Consider the following 22,495-nt stretch of genomic DNA (forward strand, 5'->3'; position numbering starts at 1 on the left):
GCCGCGTAAAGAGGCGGAGAACGAGGATTTCCTGTCCCTGCATGTGTGGTGCTTCGCTGTGCTGGCCCTGCCTGGCTGTGACTCTGTCCACGGCCAGCAGAGACCGTGAGGGTGCCCAGGAGGAGCCAGTCACAAACTGGTGACTTGTTCACGCTCCTTTAGAGGGTGAGTGGGATCTTCGAAGTGATCCCATGAAATGAACCCCTGAGCCCTGCCAACATGGGAAATGAAGCCAGAAGAGGAGGACCCTGCCTCCTGTACCCACCTCTCCAGCAAGGTGCCAGAAATGTCACCACTGGAGAGCTGCTCCTTTTGGTCAAACGTTGTCTCCTCAAGGATCACCTTGGGATGTAAACACAAGGAGACACCGTGCGTACTAGGAGCTCCCAGAGGGTGAGTTGTCTGTTCCGGGCCTGGAGAGCATGAGGGGGAGCGAGAGGGAGGTCTGCCAGCCCCTCATCCTCCCGAACACCCGGGGAGTGAAGAGGCATTTCGAGCTGCCCCTCTCCCCTCCTCAATGCAAGCCCAAGGGGGTTGGTGGCCAGCACCAGAGGTCACCAAGCCTGTTGAAACTTGTATTTATTTCCTAAGGGGTCAGGGTTGGGACGTGGGGAAGAGGAGGCATCCCTTGGGTTTCAGGAGGAGCCCCAGTCCTTGGGGGAAGGGAACGACCCTTCCTGCTCTGCCCTCGGTGGTGTTGCTAGTAGGGGTGGTTCAGGGTGTGCTCCATGATGGTCCGAAGTGCCAGCCACGTCTCCTGGGCCGTGGGGATGATCTGGGAGGCCGGCAGCAGGAAGCCATAGCGCCCGGTGTCCCGGAGCTCGAAGGTAAAGGAGTACTTGATGCCGTTGTCATAGGCCCAGTCGACGGTGATCCCGCTGGCCACATCTGGATATAAAAGGGCAAAGAAATGTCCCCCAAGGGAAGAATAGGGTGTTTTTCTAAGGTACAGAGGCCCCCTGAGTGGTAAGTGGGCCCTGGGAGCCAACCCCCAACTCACCCCAGACCACACCAGGCTTCCTGACCCAGGCCTCAACCTGGGCCACCCTCTCCCCCTACGTCCATCCCCCTCCCCCCCGGCAAAGAGAAAGCTCCTTGAGGCCACCACACAAGGAACATCACAGGAAGCCAGGTATTGGGAGCTGGGCATTCACTCACAGAGGGTGGTGCTGATGCTGCCATAAATATACTTGATGCCGTGGACCGCATACAGGGCCTGCACTGCATCCTTGGCCAGGTCGTACTGCGAGATTAATCCAGAGGGTGAGAGGCTGGGCCTCCCATGCTCCCACACCCTCACCAGCTGCTGAGAAACAGGAACTTAGGGTCCTGGGAGTTGAATGTGGAGCTGACTCTCATGAGAAGGGAGCAGAGCACCTCTGGCTTTGAACTTGACCACATGTGAGAATAACAAGCTCTCCTCTCCTTCCTACCACGGGGTCAACTGGCCCATGGGGTCAACTGACCCTTGTTTCAGAGGGAGGGCCTCAACCCTCTGGGACTCTGCCTGGTTTCTCCCCCACGCCCCAAGCAGCCAAGCTCACCAACTCCTCCTGATTTGGAACAGGCTCCAGTGAGTGGCCGTAAGGGTACATGAGCATCTGAGAGTAGCTGTGAATGGAGATCAGAGCCTTGATGTCCCCGTGGGATGTGATGAAGTCCACGACGGCAGCCACCTCTGGCTCCGACTGAGGGGAGGGCCCGCGATAAGTCTCTGAGCAGGGGTTGTTATTAGAGCCATTTCCTGGAAGAAAAATAAAAGCACCCGCAGGCTTCAAATGCCAAAGCTTGGGGAAAACACTTCATGCTCAGCTTTTTCTCTACATTTCCCAGCCTCCTCTGCAGTTTGGTTGAGGCCATGGGACTGCTTCTGGCCAATGAGAATGTGAGCAGTAATGATGTGTCACTTCTAGTTTGAGGCTGTTGAGAGCAGGGATGGCTTCTCCACTCTCTCTTCAGTCTCTATGGTTGGAAGCAGAAACCTCTAGATGGAGGAAACATCCTGAATCCCTCCGTCACGACTGGAAAAAAGCTGCCCAGGAGAGTCGCCTCCGCACACTGAGCTTCATGTGCGTGAACAACAAATGTTTGCTGTGGTAAGCTGCAGAGAGTTGGGCTGGTATTTATCACTGCTGCAAACCCTAGTCTAATATATCGGAGGAGGGCAGCTCCACCATGACTCAGCACCTCTGTGGGCCTGTAGAGAGCTTCCCCGGCTTGTCCTTTGGTTAAGTCCTGACTTGGTCCATTAGAAAAGTGCGCCTGCTTCAGGAGCCTAGAAGAAACTCTAGGTCTCCAACCCTTGCTTCCTCCATGAGCAGCGACCCCTCTGTGTTGACCCTTCTCTGCCAACTGTCCACTGCCACACGGAAAACTTGGTCATTTGAGTGCTCAGACTTAGCATCTGCTCAAGCTTTGCCACACTCATGGCCCCAGGAGCAACATGAACTTGGGGGCCAAAAGGAGAGAGAACAGATCCCCATAGCTGCCTGAAGCTGGTCTGGGAGCCACAGATGTAAAGAGCCTTTGACAATTCTTCTTGGGGACCTCAGGTGTGGGCGAAGACAAAGAGGAACTGATCTTCTATTCTGTTCACAAATTTCATTTGTTCCTATCTCCTAGATTCTTTGCTTTCCATTTCTTTTCCTCCTCTTCTGTCTGCCTGCCCTGCCCAGGGGCCATGTCATGGGGGGCTGGGCTGTGGGTTGATCAAGATTTGTGGGCTATTTGGAAGGAGCCAGCCTTGTTCCTCCTCTTGCTCCTGAAATGACTGCACTCAAGCCCAGTGCAGAGGTCAGGGATCACCCCAACTTCTGGAGCCTCCCAAGGGTGCCAGAGCAACCCCCAGACCCTCAGGGCAGTGCACCAGCCAGAGAACTGGGGGGCTGGCCCCTGGACTGGTTCGGATGCTGCACTGGATTGCAGCAAACCAGGCCCCGCCACGAGCACAGGGGAGGGCAGTGTGAGTGGGAGGAATGGTCTACAGATTACTCATTATGCAGCAATTAAATTAAGGCAATGATAAAACCATAAACAAAATCTTCCAGCCTGAGTCACCAACCCAGACACACACTATTTCTGTCCACAGGCAGGCCCGGAGGCAATTCTATCACCGAGGAGTGCAGACCCCCTTGGTCTGCGGGTCCTCGCCTGGGGCAGGGACCCTGGTGAGAAGGGGATGTGCCTGCAGGAAGCAAGGGTGAGGAGCGGCCCCACGGGCTGGACAGTGGCCCTGTTTGTTGTGTCTGCCGGGAGCTTCTGCACCTGCTACACTTGATGAATGACAAACAGCAACAGATGAGCAGAGCGGGGGAGGCTGAAAGCTTTGTCTGCGTTTGCAACCCACGCACGGAAAGCGGTTCCCCTGCCAACGGCCAGGTGGCTTTGCCCAAATATGGAGAAACACTTCAGGCCATTAGTTCTGGTTTGAGCTAAGCGGCATAAACTAATCTTCCCCTGACCAAATGGGAATTAGCTGCCTGCCTCTCTCTGACGTTCATAGTCAAAGTCCTCTGAGCCTGCCTGTGTCACAAGTACCTGCTAATGGATTCATTAGCTATTTATTTTTCCTTCTCTGAAAATGTAATTTGTAGCAAGGGGAAATCTCTGGAAGGACATGGTAAATTATTAAAAGCAGTAAGCTTTGGGTAGTGGGATTATGGGAGCTTTTTGTCCCCTCTGGGCTTTTTTTTTTCCCATACAGTTTTTCCATACTTTTTTTTACATTGTATATATACTGATTTCCCCCAGCCCCCTGCAGTGAAACACACAAAAGTTATTTTCTTTAAGAGGTAATTTGTCTTTCTACCAGCCAGTCTGTCTTGGGGTCAGTGGGTACTCACTTCAGCCGGTTCTGAGGGGCCCATGTGGATGACAACTTGGGGGAAGTGTCAGGTCATTTGAAGGTGAAAACACTCATTTTTACACAGTTGTGTTCCCTTACACAAGCGGTTGCACCCAGAGGGCCAGATTCTCAGGCTGCCCCACACCAAGGGCTGAAGGCCTTGCTCTGGATGCTTTAGATGCTTATTTTTCAATGGAAACAGACTGAAAGAAGCTAGATTTTCAAAGTGATGGGCAGATCTATAATGTTCTGTCTCTGGTTTGGCCATCCATCTGTGGATCTGCTTTTCAACAGCACTAGCACTGTCTCCTGTGGAGCCAAACTCCAACCCAACCCAACCCAACCCACCCCCACAATAGTGGGTGCCACACTATTATAGTGGAGGCAGAAGGCTGTGGTTGGCCTGATGCTTGGCTAGACCCAGCATCCTACTCATTAAACTGCTGTGTTCCCAGGGTGCACGTCCTGGTCTCTAGGCTTTCTGGAGACCTCAGTTTCCCCATCTAATCCCTATGTCCCCGTTGTGGTAAGGGAGATAATCAGGAAGAACACCAAGGAACTTGGGAGAAGCTGCCCACCTCTGCCTGGGAAAAAATATGGCCCCTGCACATATGCACCAGCCCATCAGCCCAGGATTACAAAGCAATTGGGTCAGAAGTAAAATCCAGGCTCAAGTCAGTGTTGATGGTAAGAACTTGGCTTATTCTATATTTAAACTACCGTTCTGGCCTCCCCAAAGGGCAAATTTCAGATCATGACTCTCAGGAAATGAATTTGAAGACATTTTCTTTACGTGGTGGTCTCCCTATAAGGAAGGGTGAGAGAGATTTGGGGAGCACAAAAGCTCTTAAGTTTTGAACAACCAGCAAGACTATCTTGTACTTCCTGAAGGTACCTGAAGACTCTCTTGTACCTTTTGCTTCCATATTTAGGATTTGACCCTTGCAGCAAGGAACGGTTTCCCGTGTTTCCCATGAAGCCGGAGCATATGCATACATTTACCACGCATGTGCAACATCTCCCCATATCGCACAGCCAATCCTAGGCAGGTGCTTGCCTGTCCCTGGCCATGACTCATCCGCATTAACTAACTACACTGCCTTCCAAGTTAGGTGTCCACATAACCTGACTGTGTGGGAGACGCGCCAAGGACCAGGCCCTTCTCCAGCCCCGCCCCCAGGCCCAGCAGACTGCCCTACCTCCAAAACCTGACTTCCAGTTCCTGTTAAGATCCACACCGATGCAGGAGATTCCAGGTCTGGTGGACTTGTTCTTCCGCCACAGGCGGTTCTGAAAAAGCCCAGGGCAGGTGACATTCACTCCTTTCCCAGGGGTGGGGGAGTCTCTCACATCCTGTCCTAGGAAGGGGGGGTCTGGTGGGACAGAGAGGAGCAAAATGAAGGAATGTGTAGGGCAGGATGGGCTTGATACTGCTGGGCCAAGACTACAGATCACCTTGTGGTTAAAGCCGTGGTGTGGGGAGGGGCACAAGGACAGGCTGCCACCAGTGGCCTTCCCTGGGTAGCAGGACAGGGGCTGATGGGCAAGAGCAGCAGCTGCAGGACCTGAGTCACTTGCCTGCCTCAGTGAGACTCTCCACCAGGAGCCCCTGCGGGGCCAGTCCCCAGGGGACCTCAGCTTGGCTGCCCAAAGCTGCAGTGACCTTTCCTGCACCCCACTCCCCCAGAGCTGACCCTGACCCCTGGCCCTCTCCCTCCCAGATGCCCTCACCATGCTGTGGGTAAATGCAAACCCATCAGGGTTGGTGACAATCTCCATGAAGACGTCCATGGCATTCAGTATGTTTGTCAGGGTATGGTCTTTGCCATATTCGGTGACAATCTGCAGGCAAGGGCAGAGTGGGTACACAGTGAGGGATGGGAGGCACTGCCAGGCTCTCCTCTGAGGTGGACCAGGACTTTGGCGCAGCTAGTGGCCATAGGCAGGGTGGCATCCGACCATCAGATACATTCATTGTGTAGAACTAAAGGCCCGGACGTTAAACAACTAGAAGGTGGAGGATAGAGGTGGGTGCTGTGCTGCAAAAAAAGCCAGAGCACAGGACAGCTGTTCCAAAGGACAGGAGAGTAGAGAGCCTCTGAGTTTATTAATTTTTTACAAATTTTTTAATGTTTTATTTATTTTTGATACAGAGAGAGACAGAGCATGAGAGGGGGGAGGGGCAGAGAGAGAAGGAGACACAGAACTGGAAGCAGGGTCCAGGCTCTGAGCTAGCTGTCAGCCCAGAGCCTGATACGGGGCTCGAACCCACAAATGCGAGATCTGATCTGAGCCAAAGTTGGAGACTTAACTGACTGAGCCATCCAGGCACCCCAAGAGAGCCCCTGAGTTTAAACAAGCCAAGTGCAAGCTTGCAGCCAGAGGCGCCCCAAAGTAGTCACGTAGCCCCTACCCCAACCCCACCCCCATCATCCGTGCTGACCTTCTTGGCGGTCCAGATGCCAGTGGCATGGGTGATCCACTCCCGGGAATGGATTCCAGTGTCGATCCAGATGGCCCGGCGCTGAGATCCTCCAGTGCTAAACTGGGTAAAAACACCAGATCCCAAACCAGTTTGAACTGAGGCAGCTACAGAGCTGTCCCTAGGCCCCCAGAGGAGGCCCCAGGTGTTTCCACACTGCCCGGGGTGGCCCTATGTGCCTGAGATGGGGGCTGTACATGCAGGTGCTTGTGCAAGAGTCCACGAAGTACACACGTGCGGGGCGCAGTGCATCTGGGAAGCAAAGTGACCCAGCCAGAAGCACAGAGCTTCCCAGGTTTGAAAGTGTCTTAGACTAGGCTTTCTCAAACTTTAAAAGGCACACGGATCCCCCGGGATCTTACAAAAAAGCAGATTCTCAGTCAGTAGGTCTGGGGAGGGGTCTGTGGTTGGGTATTTCTAACAGGCTCCTGGGGATGCTCCTGCAGGTGCCAGGACCCCACTTTGAGTAGCAAGGTCTTAGACCACATTGAAGAAAGAATTCGAACAGCCCCTGGGGGAAATCAAAGCAGGGACTGAAGAGGTCAAGTCCCAAGTTCGATGAAAACACTTGGCCCTCTGGAAGAGTTCCCCAGGGCTGTCAAGAGCTGGACACCAAGTGCCCTGTAGGCCCCCTTGAGGGCACATACTGCGAATTGTTTTTGGGTTGGCTTGGCTTCACATTCCTACCTTTCCTGCCTTATCCTGCCTTATTCATGAACCAAGGCCATTGCTACCACCGAATTTGCTCAAACTGTTTCCAGTGGCCCCTGCGAAGGGCTGGGAGGTCTCCCCACAGACTCAGGCCTATCTTTGGGGCTGCCCAAGCCAGGTGACCTCAATCATTTGTAACTGAGGCCTCTATTTACCTCCCTTCCCATTTCCCAAATGAAGCAACCATGGGAATAGGGAGAATGCTGACTCACCCACATTCAGGTCCCAAGACCCAGCTGATGACCCCCACCCTGCAATTCCATCTCCTTTGTAACCCTCCCACCTACTTCCTGTCCTAGGACCTGCCAGGTCACTGCACTGTCACCTTCCATACCTACAAAGGGAGGTCCCTGAACATCACAGTCCCAAAGCTGTGCATCACCTCAGGGCAGGAGTATACACATCTTCTCTGTCCCTAAAACTCCCACTCTGCCATGACCCTACATGAGGTCAGTCTTATGCCAGAGGCTCTCACTGTCGAGTCCAGGGGTCACCGCTGCCCACTTTTACCTTCAGGACAACAAGGGACCGATTTTCAAAGCTGTGGCCAATCCGGATTTTTGAGACAATATCTGAGTGCTCAGCTACAAAGTTGTCGATCCAGCTATATATCTGAAAGGAATGAAGTTTGGTCAGACTTCAGGCAGGGAGGGGCAGAGCCCAGGCTGTCCCTGGATTTCCTCCTTTCCGCATCCCACCCTCCTTAATGCCCTCCCACCTCCCTAGAGGGGCTAAAAGAACCCAGAGGGAGAATGGCACGCATCAAATTCGTCAAGGCAAGGTTTGCAGGCAACTGGCCCCGTGCAGAGCTGAGTCTCTGTCTGGAAGAGGAGTATGCTCAGCCTACTCAGCCCTGCAAGGCTCTCGGGGCGGAAGCTTCTCTTGCTTCCATTCTCTTGGCCCATTCAGTGCACTGGACAGACCTCACAGACCCAGCTGTTTTGGTCTTCTCGGCCCTTTGAGATGTTAAGCCCTCTGAAGGCAGGGCTATTTATCTCTGATGTCAATAGATACTACTGAGAGGCCATATTAATCCCCTCCCTCACTCTTTCAATGTACACGACTGACTTACCAAATCTATGGGGGAAAATGGATCTTCTCTTACAGGCCATGGGAAACAGTGATTCGAGAGGGGACAATAACAATATCGTCACATCCTTTACATGAAAATGGGACCTGTGCCTTGAGTTTCTCTCTGGACTGGGTGTCTCTATGTTCTCCTTGGGTACTCTCCTTTATAAACAGGTCATGGTCAGTCACGCCTGCCCTAGCTGGCTGTAACTGGGACCAAGAATTGTCTCCAATGGAGGCAACTCTGTTCTACTCTACAAAATGGCTCTCCAGTGTGCCTGGCTTCCTGCCCCTTCTATACCCCAGTACCCATAGCTGGGGGCCCATGTGACACCTGGAATGCTTGTGGGGAACACAAGAGCCCTGAGCCCCCAGCGACAGTGCTGGATTTGGAGATGCCACTACCTGCTCTGCTCCGGCCAGTGACGCATCCCTACCTCAGTGCTCTGCCTAGTAGACCTTTCTTCTGTTCCCCATCTGCCTTGGGCTGTACTGTGAGCCCCAGCTGTCTCTGTCTCTATCTGAATCCTGACTTCTGGACCTCTTTGAGGCTGACTGTCTAACAGACCTTCACCCAGGGTCTGCTCTGCTCTCCAGAGACTCCCCAAGGGTCAGTTCACACTCTTCCATGGACCTCAGAGTCTTTCATTAGTCTCTGCCTGAGTCTGGAGACCCTGAGGGCCCGAAGGGACAAGAGAGGCTGGATCTCAACCGAGCAGGCCTACCTCCTCCAGGGTGTGGTAAGAGGAATAACTGAAGCTACTAATGCTGCGCTCCAACCGGCGGGATTTGGCCATGGTTTCTCTCTCCTCATCCAGCAGCACCTAGGAGACAAGAGCACGTACTGGAAGGGAAGGGGGAACTGGGCCAGACATGTCTCTTCTGAGCCCTGCACCGGCTGGCTGTGCACAAAGACAGCACCGACACAGGAGAAGGATCCCCCATAGGTGTGAGCTGCGCATGGGAGGAGATGTTGGTTGCTAGATGATTCTGCTTGGCCAGCTGGTGTCCATGCCGCCATTTCCCAAATGAGCACAGGGCGAGGAGTCGGGAGAGCTACATTCCAAGTCTGCCACCAACTTGCTGTGGAGCCTTGGCCTTGGCCTTAGTTTCCTCAGCATGGAAGTTAGGACAGCAATATCTGGCCTGTCCAGATCATAGGATAAAATGTAGTAAGGGATATGAAAGTACTTTAGAAAAGTGCTCATGGTCTATTGCCAACATTGCTTTTGCCCTCTATGAAAACTGCTGAGTCAAGGCCCAAGTTGAACCATGTACACTGGACCCCCTGGGGGAGCAGAGGGCTCCCCCAACCCACAGTATCTGCTCTACCCCCAGGCCATTTGGAAAGCCAGCTTTGGACCAGTCTGGTCCAAATAATTACAGAATTAATATGCCAACCATCATTTACTTCCCATCTTAACTGCCTCTAAAACACAAGTGTAGGTGAGCCAAAAGCAATGTCCGGGGTATCATTTGGAGTCGGTATTCCGTCCTCACACAGTATTTCCCGCTGACCATAGGGAGGCCATACGGTTGGATTGGGCTGACCTCCCACATCATTCTGGGACACTTTTCCCAGCCTGGGATTCAGGGAGGTGGGCAAGTGCCCTTGACCCCAAGCTCATACCCTTACATTGGCGCCCAGGGATAGAGGCACCTTAGGACTCTGCACTGACTAGCAGCATGGGAAAGACCTCAGCCCCTCTGCCACAAAGGGTGCTGGGAAAGCAGAAGACCGCAACCCAAAGTTGCGCAAATGAGTCTTGATGATATCTTGCTTCAGGCCGAGCCTTTCCCTTTACCATCCTTATCCTCAATATCTCTGTTGCTCTGGTCAGATGACCAAATGACAGGGCAGGAATTAACTATTCATGTTCTAGAGATAAAACAGATTGGAGAGGTTGGCAAAGCCAACAAGGGGCAAAGATGAGGTAAGAACCTAGATATCCTATTCCTAGCCTTGGGGATCACTAGCTATCAAAACTAAAGGTGAATAATAATAATAAATGTATGCATATTATATAATGTACAAAATATATATACACACAAAGATAGATATACATATCTATAGGTATATAGAGTTGACCCTTGAACAATGAGAGGGTTAGGGGCACCAACCCCCCACCGTTGAAAATCCACACATAACCTTTGACTTCCCCAAAACTTAACTACTCACGGCCTGTTGTTGGCCAGAAGCCTTACCAATAGCATAAACAATTAACACATATGTGTTATATATTGTTTTCTTACAATGAAACAAGCTACAGAAAAGAAAATATTACAGAAAAGAAAATCATAAGGAAAGTACATTTAGAGTACTGTACTATATTTATAAAAAAAAATCCATGTATATCCACACAGTTCAAACCCAGACTGTTCAAGGGTCAACTGTATGTTTATCTGTGTGTGTGTGTGTGTGTGTGTGTGTACAGAGAGGGCAAGAAAATGTGTAAAATGTTAACAACAGGTGAAAAATCCATCATACTATTCTTGCAATTAAAAGATGTTCTGGAATAACAAAAAAGCGCGGTGCTTGGGGGGCTCAGTGGGTTGAGAGTCCAACTCTCAATTTTGGCTCAGGTCATGATCTCATGGTTCAGGGGATGGAGCCCCACGTCAAGCTGCATGCTCACAGTGCAGCGCCTGCTTGGGATTCTCTCTCTCCCTCTCTCTCTCTGCTCCTTCCCCACTCATGCTCACTCTCTCTCTTTCTCTCAAAATAAATAGAAATAAAACATTTTTAAAAAATTATTTGAAAAAATAACCAAAAAGCAATACCCTGAGCATAGAAAACCAGGACAGTAAAATGTCAGAAAATACCAAAATGTAAACAATCCTTGTTAGGATAGAAAGATTATGATTCAAGCAATTTTTAAATTTTCTCTGTTTTTACGTTTTGGCAGCATGCTTTCACTACTTCAGTAAGTAAAATCTTCTAACAAATAAAGAATACAAAAACAAAAACAAAAACGCCCAATGGCTAAAATAAAGTTGCAGCCATGGACTCTTCAGTCTGGGGCTGGAAGGGAGGCATCACCACTATCCCTGCAGATGAGGCCGCTGCCCAGCGCCCACTCACCCTGCTGCCCCAGTCAGCTTGCTCACAACCCTCAAATTCACAGATTAAAAATTTTTTTAATTTTTTTAAATTTTTTTTTAAATTTTCTTTTTTTTTTTTAAACTTTTTTTTTTTTAATGTTTTATTTATTTTTGATTCAGAGGGAGACAGAGCATGAGAGGGGGAGGGGCAGAGAGAGAAGGAGACACAGAACCAGAAGCAGGTTCCAGGCTCTGAGCTACCTGTCAGCACAGAGCCTGACGCGGGGCTCAAACCCACAAATGTGAGATCTGACCTGAGCTGAAGTCGGAGGCTTAACCAACTGAGCCACCCAGGTGCCCCTTTTTTAAATGTTTTTAAATTTATTTTTGAGAGACAGAGAGAGACAGCGTGAGCAGGGGAGGGTCAGAAAGAGAGGGAGATACAGAATCTGAAGATAGGCTCCAAGCTCTGAGCTATCAGCACAGAGCCTGATGCGGGGCTCGAACCCACGAACCGTGAGACCGTGACCTGAATGCAAGCCAGAAGCTTAAGTTCGCAGATTTAAAACTGGGACTGGAAATCGCTGCTTGGGACTCCTTTTCTTTCTTCCTTTTTTTTTTTTTTAGCACCAACCACACATTAGGCAACTGTGATTGCAGTGTTTTCTGGCTGAACTAGCTAAGTGGGGGACATTCCCACTCAGGGGAAGCTGGGATTGCTGGGCAAGTAGAGAAGCCCAGGGGAGCCTTGACCCTTGCTGACACAGGCACCATCCTGGGACGCTCTAACAAAAGGGACTTGTCTTCTCCCGGGAAACCAACAGAAATCTCAGCAGCCCACTGTGACCAGTGTGTGCCCATCACTGCGGGCTGGACGCTACCAGCTGTGGCGAGCAGCCGCAGGGAGCCAGCAGCCCGGGGCGGGTGCACCCAGAAGTCCCCCTCCAGCCCCACCTGAATGAAGGGTCCACACATCCAACCTCCTCGGGCCTGGTGGAGGACGTGAGGCGGTGGAGAAAGGTGCAGAACGGGGAGGAGAAGCTGGGAAGAAAGCACCAGATGACCCAGCTCTTCCCACAGCCCAGGGTCACCCACAGGAGCAAACAGCCCCCATGAGGCCATCCTTCCTTCCACAGAACAGCTTAGGGGCAAATGGGAAATGGGCACCAAACTGCAAATAACTTTCCAAACACCCTCGCAGCTTTGTGAATGGATATGACACCCTCTCACAAATGGGGACTATTCAGCCCTCCCAGCTGGGCCCCAGTCCCAAGAACACTAATCTACCCTGGCCTGAAAAATACACAGATGTTCGCTCCCTTCACAAGGCCGAGAGGGGAGAGGGGAGAACGCGGTCTTGCCACAGGCTCGGGGAAGCCTAATTACAGCCCTGTCAGGCTGCTCAGGGGGGAAAAAAAAAGAAACAACTCAGAAGTAAGCCATTTGCCTCCCTGGAAGCCATAACCTGACAAGGAAAGTAATACCTTGGTGTGAATTAATTTATGACAGGGGTGAGGAAGGACGAGAACATGAAGCAGAGAACAGCATCTCCAGGACAGAGGAGGGCAGGAGGCCAAGGGAGGCTGACGCCTGAAGGGACGTGCCACTCAGCAGCTGAACTCCAGCCACAGACGTAAAATGGACATGGCTCCAGGTGACGGTGGACGGGGAGCATGTCTCCACCCCCCGGCCCCCAGCCCCGCTCTGTGACAGCAGCAGTCATGTCCCCTCCTGTGTCCCTCACCTTCTCTTCCAGGCCTAACATTTGCAGGAGCAGCTGCGTGGCCGGTAGCGAGTGCAGTCCGTGCCTATGTGCTGGGTGGCTCAGACCCGGGGTTCTCAGCATGGACCCCCTCAGAGGTCGAGGCTGAATGGCGGCTTCACTGCCCAAAAGGCGGAGTTAAAACCACCCACAAACAACAGTGACAACTGTGGAGGGAGTAGATGGCACAAGAGCAAACAGTGCAGGGACTGTGGCCAGGCTGTCTCTGGTTAAATCCTGATGCCATCTCTAATGGGCAAGCCACTAATCTCTCTGTGCCTTGGTTTACCCAAGTATTCATCTCTCTGTGCCTTCAAAAAATGGGGGTCATGTTACCACACACTTCAATGCATCTTTTAAAGTTCCCGCGAGGATTAGAGGGGTTAATACATGTAAAATGCTTGGAACATCGCCTAGCAGGTAGCCATGAGGAGGGGCAAGAGGAAGAGGGGCAGGCAACAGTAATTTCGAGGTGACTACAGGACTCTGTGATGGAACAAATCACTACCAGGCGTGACCAGGAAATCTGGATTCTTCCAGGAAGAAGTGCTATCTATAGGACCTGGATGGCAGATTGTCCCCCTTAACGGTCATTTGGGCGAGTCAGGCAGTGACTGCCCCCCTCCCAGGACCCACAGACGAGCCAGCCCTTCTCTCCCCGTCCTGCTGGTGCAGCCAGGCTCTGCTTCTCCCTTAGGACCTCGCTCACAACTGTTCCTTTCCTCCCCTGCCTTCTTCTGCTCATGCCTGCCTGCCCTCCTCTCCTGCCGCTCAGCCCCACCCCAGCCAACATCCCTGCCACTTTCTAATCTCTTCTGTTCGGTGAACAACGTCTGTTGGGCACACGCTGGGCACTGGAGACACGGCAGCCAACACAACAAAACGTCCTGCTTTCATGGAGTGCACAGTCTGGCAGGGGAAACAGACAACAGACAGGATAAGCACATAAATTATATAGGATACAAGAGGGTGGTAAGCGCTAAGGAGAAAAGGGGTGCAATGGAAGGAGGGAGGGAATGGGGGAAAGCAGGAGAAGAAGGGTACGGTTTAAAATAAGGTGCAAGGTGACCTGTGAATAAGGTTTTGAAAGCAGCCGGGGAATAAGTCATGCAGGTATCTGCAGAAACAGCATTCTACTCATGAGGACCAGTTAGTGCAAAGGCCCTGAGATGTAAATATAATCAAAGGCTCTTAGGCAGGAGTGGGTCAATCAAGTTCAAGGAACAGTAAAGAGGTCCAGGTCTCTGGAGCAGAGTGAGCAAGGGCAGAGCAGTCGGTGATGTGGGGGTGGGGCACCTTATAGTCATTTGAAGGACTTTGACTTTTACTCTGAGGTAGGAAGTCGTTGAGGGTTTTAAGTACAGAAGTGATATAATCGGATATAACATATATAATAATAATAATTTTAAAGGACCCCTCAGAATGCTGTTTAGAGACTGGGCAACAAGGAGGCAAGGATGGAATTAGGGACTACAGTTAAAAAACTAGAATAATCCAGACGAGTGGCTGATGGCGTGCTGGCCCAGGGTGGTAGCATAAAATGGTAAGATACATTTTTTTAATGTTTAGTTTTGAGAAAGGGGGAATATGAGTAGGGGAGGAGCAGAGAGAGGGGGACAGAGGAGCTGAAGAAGGGCTCTGTGCTGACAGCAGAGAGCCCGAAGGCAGGCTCGAATTCACAAACTGTGAGATCATGACCTGAGATGAAGCTGGATGCTCAACTGACTGAGCCACCCAGGGGCCCTGGTAAGATACATTTGAAAGGGAGAGCTGATGGGATTTGCTGAATGTGGGATGTGGGAGAGGAGTTGAGGATGACTCCAGGCTTCTTGTCTGAGTGACCAGAAGGATGGCATTGTCATTTCCTGAGACAGAAAAGGGCTGTGGAGGAGCAAGTTGAGGAGGGTTTGGAACGGTGACATTTAAGACACGCATTAGGCAGGCCGGTGGAAATGGGGAAGAGGTGGTCGGATATCTGAGTCTGGAGTTCAGGTTGGATGCGGAGGTCTAAGTATGGGAATATTCAGGAGACTGAGGTATTCAAGGCCATGATCGTGGATGAGAGGATCCAGGAGGGGTCAAAGGACAGAGCTGGGAAACAGGAAAGGAGAGCCAGCTCTATGGGATAACCCAGGAGAGTACAATGTCTTGAAGCCAAGATAGAACATGCTTCCAGTTGTGCTAAATAAGGTGAAAGAACAATGGACACTCAAAGTTGGCCACTGAGTTGGACGTGGGAGCTGTGGGTGACAACATCAAGGGCAGTTTTGGTGAAGTGAGGGGTGGACAGTCCACCCAAGGAGAGGGAGGGAGATGACAGGTATAGCCCATATTCCCGAGAGTTTTCTGTATGGGGAACCTGAGAAATGGGGGGATAGCTGCAGGTGGGGAAAGGGATCAAGAGAGGATTTTTTAGGGTGGGAGAAATAACTCTACATCTGTATGCTAATGAGAATGATCCAGTAGAGAGGGGGAAATTGGCAAGGCGATATTTACACTAAATTGTATTTTGCTCCAGATGCTAAGAGCATGGGTGATTTTTGTGTTCTCCGTTGTGCTTTTCCCTATTTTCCAAATTATCTAACATGAATATTTATTAATTTTGTAATCAGAAAAAAGCCATTAAAATCCACAGAGCTGATTGCTCAAGTGAAGCTTTTCCATGGTGACTCATCCTAGAGAAAAAAATAAAAACCACACCAAAACCAAAGGGCTGAGAAAAAAAGGGGGAGGTGAAGAAAAATTAAATGCAAATAGAGCTCACTCGGAATCAGATAATTTCTTGCCTGGCCCACTGCAATTTCCTCAGCACCCTCCTGCCTGTCAGTCGCTCCCTGCTCCTGTCCCCAACTCAACATTGTCACTGTCAGAGGGATTTTTCTTAAATGCAAATCTGATCATGTCAGATCCCTCCAATGGCTCCCCCATGATTTTTCGGGATAAATCTCGACCTCTTCGCCCAAAAGAGGATGCCCTTTGTGATCTGGTCGGGCCTCATCACCAATGGCAGGCTTCCCCTCCATGTCCCCCCTCGCCTGCTCTTCAGCCGCCCTGTAATTACGCCTTCTCAGAGCCTCGCTATGTGTGGTGCCTCTTGTCCTCCGCTCCCATAGCAACCTGCTGCACTCCATCAGCGCATGCATCCACTCCATTGTAATCACCGATTTACTCCCCTCCACTCCCCACCCCCACGAGCCCGGCTCCCCTGGACACGGAACCTGAGTTCCCATCCTTGTATTTCCTGCACCTTGCACACAGTAGGTATCTCCATATCAGTAGATGCAACGAAGGAACACAGCTCTTCCATCTCAAGCATCCCTCTGATCACAGCGCGGGGGTGAGGGAGCAGGGGACACTTCCCTTCCTCAAAAATCTCCAGCACCTCCAGCCAAAGCGAAAGCCAGCACCAAGGTTTTCCACGCTCGCTCTCAGCCTACTACCGCCAAGCAAACACATCCTCACTTCTTTCCTTTCCTCACATCCATTAATTCAACTTTCATGAAGCCCGGGTGGCAGGTGCTATGGTAGGTGCTAAGGGGCTTGAGCCTGGACCTTGAGGGGCTCAGGCGAGGGGGCCCTGGAGACAAAGACCAACATAATAGCAAGGTCTCTGTCTGGGCACACTCTTTCTAACGTACCAACAGAGTTAACTGTTGAGACGGTTGAGGGCCCACCGTGTAAGAGACGCTATGCCAAATACCACAGCGGAGGAGATCCGGAAGAGTCAGAAGAAATTAGGCCTGTGCGTCAATAACTGAAACATAAGGCTAGAGGCCAAAAACCTGAGTGATGCAAAGCCTTCCCCTCCTGTTAGCGCCTCTGAGGTTTTCTCGTCCTGGACACCCTCCCCCTCATCACCACAAATCAAGTCAGCATGGCAGCCTCTCCCCCACCCTCACCCCCAGCTCCCTCTAAGCCAAAATGGGATCTTAAGTATGACAATCAGAGCTTGATGCACGGCAGACAGAGGGGGTTGCTGGGGGGAAATCCTGCCTGGCTGGGTTAGGGCAGACAGCCCAGGGCATCTTACTAAAAGGGAGTAAAAAGTGCCCCCCCCCCACCAGGGATTTCAGGCTGGGGACCACAGGGGAAAACAGGCTGAGGAACAGAAAGTCGACAGCTCCAGAGGGGCCAGTGGGTAGGTTCAGAGGGGCCTCGGGGGCCGTTCCTGATGTGAAGAAATCAACAGAACGTTTTGAGAGACCTCTTCATATCTTTCTGGGGGTGGGGGAGGCAAAGCAAGGAAATGCAAACTTCAAGATCCTGGCAAACGAGAGCTGGGTGCTGTTCCTTCTGATGTGGTACCCTGTCTTGTCTGTGGGACTTTCCCCATCTTGGTGTGTGGGGGATTCGTCAGAGAAAGAGCCCATCCCTACACACTGAGCAGCAAGCACCTGCGCCTGATGAGGAATAAAGGACTGTGAACGGATCTAAGCAGTCCAGCCCTGTGCTTCCTCAGGGAATGAATCCCCCTAATGCCTAATGGGCTTATCCTTGGCATGTGGTGTCAAGTGTGCGTGCTCCCAGAGGCTGTGCTCCCCCCACCCTCAGAGCCCTCGGAGAGAAGCGGCAGCGCACCATGGCTGGCGGGGGGGGGCGGGGAGTCTCTATGGGTACGACTCTGGGTGTGCAGCGGCAACCAGCACGTGGTGCCCATAAGAACAGCTTTAGGAAGGAGGCTCCTTGGGATATCCTTGAAGACAGAACAACAGAAATAAAATGGCAGGATGTTCAGAGAAGACGCTGTAAGATGCGCTGACGAGTGGGGGCGGGGAGGCTGGCACAGCCGGGATGAAGGCTCTCTCTGTCCTACCCAAGAGTGGGTGTGCAGCCCTCCCCACGCTATTCCCCTGGGAGAACCTGCCTGGGAGGGATGCCCGGCACTGCCTAGCACCAAGCGCCTTGAGGCACAGGTGTCGTGGGCAGCAGGGACAGCAGGGACAGTCAGAAAAGCAAAGGTAGCCTTCCAGAGCTGCCGCCCTCGGTGTCTTGGGAAGACCTGAGCTACTTCCTCCTGTCTCCCTCCTCCTCAGCTGAGCACCGCGAATCCCTCCACAAGAGGGCTTGTCCACAAGTAACTGCCATTGCCACATGAAGACGACGTCGTCCCCCACCACCCACCCCCGCGGTGGATTCTGTCCTAGATTTTAAATATTCTCTGAGAAGTGTGAGGTTTCATTCCTTCTCCAGTAGGTCCACAAGAATGCATCGGAACTCTAGAAACCTGTCCCCTGTTCGCCCCGGGTTGTTCTCCTCTGTGTTGGGTCCAGATGTGAAGGCATGTGGAGGATGACACCCTAGCCATAGTGCTGGGGCACTCACCTGAATGTCCTTTATCATGATGCTGTAAGCAAGGCCGTGAGACTCCAGGTAAGCTTTGATGTCTTTCAGTTCAGAGAAAGGAACTCTCATATCCACAGGGAGGCTGGGCCTGGCTGGGCCACGCCAGAAGTCCACCTTGGCCACAAAGAAAAGAAAAATGGGTGTGTTTCATCACGTGTCCTTATACGTGACCCTGTAGGCACCTTAGGTAGACAGATGGTCTTCTTCTCTTAGACAGTGTAAAGGGCCCTGGTTTCAACATGAAAACCCTAAGGGGGAGCACAGAGACCGGGGCAAACAAAATCCCCGAGCTGAGTTTCCTTCTTCCTTCATCTCCCAGGCTCACTCACTCACTGCAACTTCACCTGGACCCCACGAACCCTAAAGAGGTGCTAAAAGTGAGACAGTTCATCACGTGGGACATCCACCTGGGCAAGAACCCTGGGGAGGTGCGAGGAACCCGGTCTGGATTCCCACGCCATCCGAATGCCGAGTCCATTTTCCAACTTGTACAAAGTAGAGAATTGTTATAAAGGGATACAAGTCCTAGTAGATGGGGGTCCTCAAGCAAATAGGGGTGAGGGCTTTGGGCTGTCACATCCAGAAATATCTGGTTGTTTCAGCAGCCCTCAAACAAAACCCTTCTATTGTAACAGTTGAAGAAAATGTTTTCCATTGCGGAATACTTGCAGAGGACAAATGTTCTTGGAAACAAATGTTCAGGCTGACAGGGACGAACCCAAAGGAAACACAGGTCTGCCAAGCTAAGCCATTTCAGTGGGGAAACAGATGTGTCCAGTCTGCACACTGCAAGGCATCCCACCCAGAGACATGCACTTCCCGTTTGGCTTCAGGACATTCCAGTCATTAGTGAGGTGGCCCCTGACACGGTCTGCTGGACAGCCCCTGATCTAGGACAGAGAAGAAAGCCAAGAAGGGCCACCCAACTTTGCGGGCGAGTGTTCCCAGCCTTTCCCGAAGACGAGCCACATTTGATTTTCCACAGTGCTGTGATCTTTGGCAGAGCTTTCCAGGGGCAGGTTTGGGGCCGGGGGAGCAGGAGAGGGGACTGAAGGCACAGGTCACCCTATGAGAGTGGAGAGCTTGTTCCCAAGCCCTGAGGGGTCCTCACCTTCTGGGGCTTCAGGCCCTCCAGATCCCTGAGCAGTGAAAGTTGCTTCTCATTTTTAGCCAGGACTCGAAGAACCTGGTCTCTGGAAAGACACAGGGAGTGGGGAGGGAGATGCCGAGAGGGTTTCCTTGGAAAGCTGGGCTGGGGACCCTGAAGACCAGGCTGAGGGGACCTGGCAGGAAGGCTGGGAGGCCTGGGCAGAAGGACGTGCAGCTCTGGGAAGCACGCGAGTCCTTCAGCATGAGGCAGTGGTCACTCCAGACCAAGGACAGACCACCCGAGCCACTAAATAAAGCCCGTCACAGCTACTGATGAACCCAGCACCAAGACGGGGGAGGAAGTTTGGGAAAGGAATACGAGAGAATGGAGGAGCCTGGGAAACAAAAGGAATGAAGGGGAGAAAAGAACAGACACAGAGGGCAGGGGAGAGCAACAGTGGCCCCAAGGGCCTACAAGGGCCAAAGGCCATGGTCTGTCCAAACCCTGTGCCCTTCCCAGCCTTCTCTCAAGAGCCAGAGGACATGGAAGGGGAGATGAGCCTCACGCTAGAGGCTGTGCCGCATGACCTCTGGTGTCTGCCACCTGGGATGGCAGCAGCTCCCTCCCTGACCGGATTGGATATCAGGGAGGATGAACCCCACCTCCCCAGCCCCCTCTGTCATCACTACTATGGAGATACCATGGGGTCGTTCCCTCTGGTGATGTCTGGGAAGCTGACACACCTGTCCCTAGAGGGCCTGGTGTAACATCCTAATGCTTATTCGTATTCAAAGGAGGACATTACTGCATCCATATGGCAGGGCTACACGGTCTTCTGGGGGTTACTAACTTCTTTAAGAATCGGGAAGCCAGGGGCACCTGGGTGGCTCAGTTGGGCCGTTGGACTTTGGCTCAGATCATGGTATTGCGGCTCCTGAGTTTGAGCCCTGCATCAGGCTCTGTGCTGACAGCTGGGAGCCTGGAGTCTGCTTTGGAGTCTGTGTCTCCCTCTTTCTCTGCTCCTCCCCAGCTCATGCTCTGCTTCTCTCTCTCTCTCTCAAAAATAAACATTTTAAAAAGTTTTTAAAAAATCAGAGGAAACCATTCCCCCAGGAAAAAAATAGATATACAATTTTACATATAAGCAAGAATCAGGAGGAATCTTGAAGCCCTGAAAGCTTCCCCAGGGGCCGCCCCCCACCAACATGAGTTCTTGATCTGCAGCCCGCACACCTGGTCCCCAAGCTCTCGACAGCCCTTCCCCCGACCACGGAGCCGCCACTCACCCCGTGAAATTCATTTGGCCCAAAGCTGCTGCCAGAGTAAAGCTGAAGACCAGGAGCATCCACCTGTCCACGGGGGACAGCCCAGGGCCCGTGCCTCCTCCAGGGGTCCCCTGCATGCTTCTTCCTTCGGGTGAGCTTCAGGGGCTTTCCTCGTGCATGGGCATGGCTGAGGCCTCAGCACAGCATGGCACCTAAAGGCCGGCAGGCCCGGCCTGAGAATGGGCATTAGGTTCTCTCCAGGGAGACCCGGCATGTGGCTCCCACATGCAGGGCCTTGGCAGAGCTAGGGCCACCCCTCCCCACAGCGAGGCAAATCCCCTCCTGGGAAGAGGAAAGAGGAAAAGAGGAAGACGAGCCTCTTAGCTTTCTTTCCTCCCTGGAGGTTTGCTGGGCCAGCCTCTGGTGAACATCAACTCCTCCATCTCTGGAGAGAGCCAAGAGGAGTTGGAAGGCCCCAGAAACCCACTCCTTTCTTCCCTCCACATTTAGTTCTTTTCTTCTTGCTGTCCTTCTCCCTCCCCATCCACTCACACTTGCCCTGGGCCACGTCCTCCTTACACAGAAGGGTGTGGACGCCATTGAAAGAATGAGGGTTTAGAGACAGACTGTGTGCTCACTTCCTGTCTAAAAGACCTAGGGCAACTGCCCTAATCTCTCTAAAGTCTCAGTTTACTCATCAGTAAAATGGGGTTAATAATACCTCCCCTCCCTACCTCACAGGGGTTTGGGGGAATATTAGATGAGACAACGTAGGTGAACTGGCTTGGCAAAGCCTGCAAAATAGAATGTATTATTATTTCCAAGTATTAACCCTGAGTCACAGCTGCATCTTCAGTCAGTAGTCCGTCGCAGTGGGGAGAAGGCGGACAGAAGGGAATGGAGAGGGGAACAAAGGAAATATATATAGCATGAGGAGAAATTCAGTGAAGACTCCCTTCTGTCTTCAGCTGGTCGCCATTATGCCAGCATAGGTAGTGCATTTTCTGCCGACATGAAGGTCATTGCAATCATTATAGTTCTCAACAGACAGCAAAGTCAATTTCTCAGTCCTGCTGAAGCCCCACGCAACCCCCTTTATGGGCCGGGAGGCCAGCACACAAAACGGTCATATTGGAAGGAGGGAAAGATGATGCGTGAATGGTAAATGATGAACCGAACAGAAAATCCACAGGAGGTGGGGAAAGGCAGAGACAAAATCCAACAAAGTTGTTCAGCAGAAGATGTCAACAAAAGGCCACTTAACTGTCACCAGTGATTCTCAGAAGCCCCCTCCCCATCCATACTTTCCCAGAATGGCCAATGAACTGGCCATGTGTGCAGACAGGGGAGTTCTTTTATTGACAGGACGCCCTGCTCCCACACCCCGCCGGACCTACTCCGTTATTTCGTGGTTCAGCTGTTCAGACATGCCAAACGCTCCTAGAACCCTGGCTTCGGGAACTCTCAGACAGAAACATTAGCAAAGGATTGAAGGACCTAGAAAAGAAAGCAATGAGGCTCTCCACCCAAGTAACACTCAGCTTTAGTAGAAACAGGAATAAAAGAAATGTACTAGTAAACAACAGCTCAGGAATTTTAAAGAAAAAACGTGGGATGGTGCTAGTCACCAAAAGTACCCAACATCTTCTTGTTCAAAAGCATCATTTAAGTCCCTAATAAGAAGACAACTGTCCCTGTGTCTGGTTTAGGGGTGGGATGAGAGAGAGACCAAGAGCAAGAGCAAAAGAGAGAGAGAGAGACAGAGAGAAGAACACGTCAGAATTCTTGAGAACTCTATGGCATCACTTCTTGTAGAACTTTCTGTGACAATGGAAATGTTCTATGTCTGAACTGTCCAATAGGATAGCCACTAGCCGCGTGAAAT

The 22,495-nt window shown here is 51.8% G+C and overlaps 1 protein-coding gene across 1 annotated transcript; it reads right to left on the minus strand.

Moving 5' to 3' along the window:
* Positions 1 to 561: 561 nt before the first annotated feature.
* CPA5 (carboxypeptidase A5) lies at positions 562 to 22,266 on the minus strand. Its single transcript, XM_029923444.1, has 13 exons — positions 22,008 to 22,266; positions 21,345 to 21,404; positions 20,632 to 20,843; positions 19,367 to 19,448; positions 18,235 to 18,369; positions 8,834 to 8,932; positions 7,548 to 7,649; positions 6,288 to 6,389; positions 5,576 to 5,686; positions 5,044 to 5,134; positions 1,545 to 1,744; positions 1,159 to 1,243; positions 562 to 888 (listed from the first exon to the last, which is right to left on the minus strand). The coding sequence occupies exons 3-13, from the start codon at positions 20,745 to 20,747 to the stop codon at positions 701 to 703; spliced, it is 1,311 nt and encodes a 436-aa protein (XP_029779304.1). The 5' UTR covers positions 20,748 to 20,843; positions 21,345 to 21,404; positions 22,008 to 22,266; the 3' UTR covers positions 562 to 700.
* Between the last annotated feature and the right edge of the window lie 229 nt (positions 22,267 to 22,495).

This window comes from Suricata suricatta, chromosome 2, assembly GCF_006229205.1.
Source record: "Suricata suricatta isolate VVHF042 chromosome 2, meerkat_22Aug2017_6uvM2_HiC, whole genome shotgun sequence".
Lineage (NCBI taxonomy): Eukaryota > Metazoa > Chordata > Mammalia > Carnivora > Herpestidae > Suricata > Suricata suricatta.